Source organism: Helianthus annuus, chromosome 2 (genome assembly GCF_002127325.2).
Source record: "Helianthus annuus cultivar XRQ/B chromosome 2, HanXRQr2.0-SUNRISE, whole genome shotgun sequence".
Taxonomy (NCBI): Eukaryota; Viridiplantae; Streptophyta; class Magnoliopsida; order Asterales; family Asteraceae; genus Helianthus; species Helianthus annuus.
Genome location: NC_035434.2, coordinates 172,888,233 through 172,894,312, shown reverse-complemented (window position 1 = coordinate 172,894,312; position 6,080 = coordinate 172,888,233). Strand labels below are relative to the sequence as shown.

Below are 6,080 nucleotides of genomic sequence, written 5' to 3'. Positions count from 1 at the left end.
AAGCTTGTTGAAAAGCCTGAGAACTACAAGAAGATTGGCACTCGATGGGTCTTCAAATGAAAGAAAGACGACCGTGGAGTGGTTATTCGAAACAAAGCTCGTTTAGTCGTTCAAGGTTTTCGTCAGATAGAAGGGATCGACTACAACGAAGTCTATGCACCAGTTGCACGTCTGGAAGCTATTCGGATCTTTCTGGCTTATGCCTCATTCAAAGGATTCAAGGTTTACCAGATGGACGTCAAAAGTGCATTTCTACATGGTGTGGTTGAAGAAGAGGTATATGTCGAACAGCCTCCAGGTTTTGAAGATCCTGTTCATCCCGATCGGGTTTGGTTGCTCAACAAAGCTCTCTATGGTCTTCATCAAGCGCCACGAGCTTGGTATGCAACCTTATCTACATATCTGCTGGAGAACGGTTTTCGAAGAGGTCTTATCGATTGTACTCTCTTCATCAAAGAACAAGATGGAGATCTTCTTCTGGTGCAGGTATATGTTGATGATATTATTTTTGGTTCTACTAATGATGTTTTGTGTAGGAATTTCGAGCGCATCATGCAGGATAAGTTCGAGATGAGTGCTATGGGGGAAATGAATTTCTTTTTGGGCCTACAAGTGCAACAAACGGAGTCTGGGATATTCATCCATCAGACTAAATATGTTGGAGACATCTTGAGCCGGTTCCAGATGTCCGATGCAACGCCCATTGGTACCCCACTGCCAACTAATCACGGAATAACTCCTGACTTGAAGGGTGAACCTGTTAGCCCCTCATACTATCGCGCGATGATCGGATCCCTTATGTACCTCACAGCATCAAGGCCAGATATAATGTACCCAACGTGCCTGCTTGCCAGATATCAAGTTAACCCGAAGGCCTCACATCTTGTAGCTGTCAAAAGGATTTTTCGTTATTTGAAGGCTTACCCCGACACCGGTCTGTGGTACCCTAGGGATAATAACTTTGACTTGGTCGCATTCAGTGATTCTGATTTTGGCGGATGCAAAATCGACGGCAAATCCACAACGGCTGGATGTCAGTTTTTAGGAAATCGCCTAGTCACATGGCAGTGCAAGAAGCAGACGTGTGTCGCTACATCAACATGCGAAGCTGAATACATTGCTGCCTCAAGTTGTTGCTCACAAGTTCTTTGGATCCAACAACAATTGCGGGACTACGGTTTTGAATTCCTAACTACTCCTATTTACGTTGATAATTCTGCTGCTTTAGATATCACTAAAAATCCTGTGCAGCATTCAAAGACCAAACACATCGAAATCAAATATCACTTCATACGTGATTGCTTTGAGAAAAGGCTAATCGATGTCGTTAAGGTCCACACCGATGACCAACGTGCCGACTTATTTACCAAAGCTTTTGACAAATCTAGATTTGACTTCTTATTATTGGTAAATGGCATTAAGGTCAAGCAAGAGTAAACCAACATCGGAAAATCATTTTTGTAAATATCTTTGTGTGTTTTTAAATTTATCTTAGTTTATTGAATTTAGGGGGAGTAAATCCAAAAATCTGAAAATCCAAAAACATCGAAAAATTTCAAAAACACAAAAACAATAGAAAAACAAAAATGAGTTTCCTGGCGAGCAAAATAGAAAATGATAGTACATCAGTGGTCTATCCAAACCTCTTTAAACCTTAAATGAAAAACGATAAGCAGCTCTATATAAGATGTATCGGTAGGCTCACAATCATTTTAAAGTGTGCAGGGTGATATAAATCTTAATCGACTGAAGACCAGGTGGGAACCATTCATTGGCATATGGTCTTAGTACCGAAATTTCGTTTGATAGATTGCCGAGGTTCTGAGATATTCGGTCTTTATGCTGCTTATCATCTGGGTATCATGGTTGTATCTTTTACCGAAAAATAACGGGGACGCAAGTCTAGATCTTCCATGATACTATACATACGTGTACATATTACATACTGCATTCGACCTCAATAAGTGATAAACAATCACATGTCCAAAACAAATAAGTGATAAAATATCACATTTATCCGGGTGTCAAGTTCGTCTCTCTGCTGTACGGAAGTACTGACCTGTTCACGGACTTGCACCTGTGCCCTCATGCATATGAAAATCAAGTTCCTCATCAATAAGTGATTATATCACAAAGGGCTTGTTTTCAAATCAAAATAAGTGAGTATCTCACATTTTATACGGTCAAACAGATGATAATCGGTATACTCACCGGTAAGATGAACTCTCGTGCATACCTTGATACGGGAATGTGTCGTGATGTGGATGAACACCGGTCGGATAGTATAAATCATACCTTAACGTATCCCCTCGCCATGATTACATCTGATAAGTTGAGCTTAAGTGGACAACAATACCGATAATTGTTATAGGATGCTTATCTTAATATTAACTAACTGAACAACAAGAGTGTTTTGGCATGACCGTACACTGATATGATTCTCTTACCCTCGAAACTCGCAAAAAGAATGTCTGTATATGTTTATTTACTGCTTAACTTTTATTGTCTTCTTTTAAACAGTTTCGTCGTTTGGTGCATATCAACACGACATTAGCGGTGATGTCGTTTGATAACACTCAAAGGATTTTAAATTGTTGTCTTTTAATTTCAAAAATACCAAAAAGATTTTAGGTGTGTTTCAATATAAACTTTATAAAAGCCAAAAAGATTTTATTTCTTCTTTATTTTCGATCGTACGATGTTGGAGCTCGAGTCTTCGTTACCTGAAACCTGACTGAAAACCGAACTGACTAAATCTTCATAAACGGTCGAAGTTTGTATGTTTTGAAAGTAAAAGGCTAAAATTGACAAATTTATTAAACTTTCAAACTGTCGGACGGTGTTTGATTGTGACATGGTCATTCGTGTGTCACTTGTTTATGATTAACTATATTCCAAGCAGTTGTTCTCATTATGCGTTTAGATTTCTTGCATGTGCAGATTCTAAAGGCAAGGAGAACATGGTCGATGACAAGCTTTGGAATGAAGACACGACGAGAAGGCGCTCAACTGATGAAGATGATCGAGTTGCCGCTGGCCATCATCAACACCACCAGGATCTCACTTCATAAAGTTAAAGTATTTCACGAGCATGACCCAAGGGGGAGCTTATGTTAAGGGGGAGTTTGTTAACACACTTCCTACATAATACGGGTAGTTTGTTGATACACTCTCTGCTTTCAAGACGTGAAGACTTTGAAGATCCTCCGACATTGAAGACTTGAAAGGACATCAGAGTTTTGAGAACTCGAAGACCAAAGACCGTCGAAGTTCGAGACGTGTCTACAACTATAGAAGATAAAGACAAAGCTACAGCCAAGGGGGAGTTTGTTGGTGCACTTGTGTCTGTACTTTGTCTGTATTCGGTCTGTATGTAAACGATGTCCTAAGTTGGTCTGTAAGTTGACCAAGTCAACTATCCTCCTAGTTTGACTTGGCAAATAAGTTGTATGTTTGTCTGTATCGAAGGATAGCCTCGAAGGATACTGTTGATCCTTCGAGGTGCTCGAAAGATATGCTTCGAATGTTAGACCTCGAAGGATCATCCTTCGAGGTCTCAGCTAATCCTTCGAGTGACTTGTCCTCGATAGATGATCCTTCGGACCATCTATCGGATCCTTCGGGATAGACAACATGGGCTGGGTATAAATACCCATGCAGTGTGTTGTGTTTCACTTAGATGCACATAGACAGAAAGTTAGAGAGAGTTCTGTCCGAAACACACACACATCCACTTTGAGAGTTTGCAAACTGATTGTAAACATTGTGCTTGTAACCGGAACCTTCATACGTATTAATACAGTAGTGTTAATCGGTGAATCTTGTGTGTTTGTGTTTGTACTTGCTTCATCTCGGTTTACCTACTAGCTTGGATTCCGCACTTGCTAGTGGGTTAGTATAACAAGGTTTAGGTTCGTAATCCTCCGCGAAAAGGGACCTACAGGATGTAGCTGGACTTGGTATAATTTGACCGAGTTTTCTGGAAGTTTAAGCAGTGGCGGACTTACAATGTTATTAGGGGTAGCACGGGTTACCCTTCAACCCCGTCTTCGTAGTTTAAAAATACCCCTTAACTCCGTTTCCGTAGTGTAAAAATACCCCGCAACTTCGTCTCTGTTATATAAAGGATACCCCTGGTCTAAAAAATAAAAAAATTAGGATAACACTAAATTTTTGGGCTAGTTCCACCGGTGAGTTTAAGTTAGGTAGAAGTGTCAAGAGTGGGTCCGGTTCTATAGTAGGTATTTGCTATTTTCTTCGTTATAGTTAGTAGGTAGTTGTGTCTTGTAAGGCTATATAAAGCCCTTAGTATTGTTAAATAGAATGTGCAGTTTTTTCCCAAAGTCTCGTAAACTTTCATTTTCTTTGAGAGCAATTTACTTGTGAGTTAAGTGGGGCCTGAACCAACAATGCGCGAGGCAAAGGAGCTAGTCTCATGTACGTCAGGAGTAAATTAATTATAGATAATATTTAACACCTTATTAATTTTTGAACACTAGGTCGAGAATGAGGTAATTACATAAGAGAAAAAGGATTTATGTACGACCTAAGAGTACATTCAAACACAAATATAGTTTCTCTAGAATATAACGCGACAAGTGCTTCTAATTTGTATTAAACTCTCGCAACATACTCGATCATATAAAGAATATACGAGTCCATAACCAATTTCAGGTAACCAAAAGAAATCAAAAGAAAATATAATATACGAAGTACATATTAATATATCGGGAGATATAAGGCTCTGCACAAATATAGTTACATCAGTATAATTCCAAAGGAGAAGAGAATGAATGCAGGCAAATCTCTTATATATGATATGTGATAAACGAAACGAAAAGAATAGAACTTACCACGATCCTCTATTCTTTATATGGGGAGATACAAGGCTCTGCACAAATATAGGCGCATCCATATACTCCCAATAGAGATGTTCAATAGGACGGCAAAACCATGATGCATCATCGTCCTTGGGTAATCTCGGTCGCAATAAGTGTACAATATCATTCTTCATCTCACGATCACGCTCACGTGGCAGAAGTTCCCACGATTCTTTTACATTGTACTTTTTCATCAACCATACGTTGTCAACAGAATAATATCCAAATATGCACAGACAATTTTTTATAACTCCCAGTCGTCTACATATTGCATTAACAGGTAGGGGAATTTCTTTGAATTCATCTTTAGATAAATCATAAGAAATAATTAATTTCTTATTGTTTTGATCTTTTACAATCCAGTGAAGTGCACCATTGCATAAGATACCAGCCTTAGTAATAAATGTATACTTCACTTCTCCAATAACTCTCCAAACATTTGATTTCAAACTCAACACTTCAAAACATGTTTGATTCTCGCCTTTCTTGGTCCCTATGACGACCTTGTAATCATCTCTAGACGAGTCATAACCAAAACCCCAACATAATTGTAGTACACCGATCAAACGGGGAGACTCCAGTTGTCTTACCTCTCTAGTCAAAGGATTGGTTACTCTAAGATGAATGGAATTTGAAAAGATGCATACCAGGCCATTGGAAGAACCAACAAGACGATGACCGAAACCAGAACGTTCAAATAAAGTAATTTTTCTATGGGCAAGTTGATTGTTGTAGTGATCTTTGTTGTAACTATGGTTCAGATGGCGATTAATGAAACCAGGACTTGTGATTAAAGAATGCCATGACTTACACACGGTCTTGAAACGGATCAGATCATTCACGTCCAATCGTATCAGTATCTGCTCAACTACATCGTCATGAATAACATCCGCCATTGAAAGCTGAAACAAGGGGTTGACGAGATGTAAGGAGCAAATTCAGAGGTTATATTCTTCCAAAATAAATATTGAGCTATTTACATCTTTGCCTTAGCCTATACATGTTTATAATATTTAAATTAATATTGTATAGATAGGATCTGATTAATTATAATATAAGGGGATTATGTTTCCTTGTTTAGAGATAAAGCGATTTTGTATTCTCCCTATTTAAATGGCTGTAATATTAATTTAGTTAATTTAAATATTATAAAGACTTTGTTCCCCTGGGTTCAGATAACAGATTTGATCCATAGTTTAT

At 38.5% G+C, this 6,080-nt stretch overlaps 1 protein-coding gene across 1 annotated transcript; it reads right to left on the bottom strand.

Moving 5' to 3' along the window:
• Window positions 1-4,735: 4,735 nt before the first annotated feature.
• On the bottom strand, window positions 4,736-5,844 carry LOC110907937 (F-box protein At3g07870). Its single transcript, XM_022152851.2, has one exon. The coding sequence runs from the start codon at window positions 5,774-5,776 to the stop codon at window positions 4,850-4,852; it is 927 nt and encodes a 308-aa protein (XP_022008543.1). The 5' UTR covers window positions 5,777-5,844; the 3' UTR covers window positions 4,736-4,849.
• Between the last annotated feature and the right edge of the window lie 236 nt (window positions 5,845-6,080).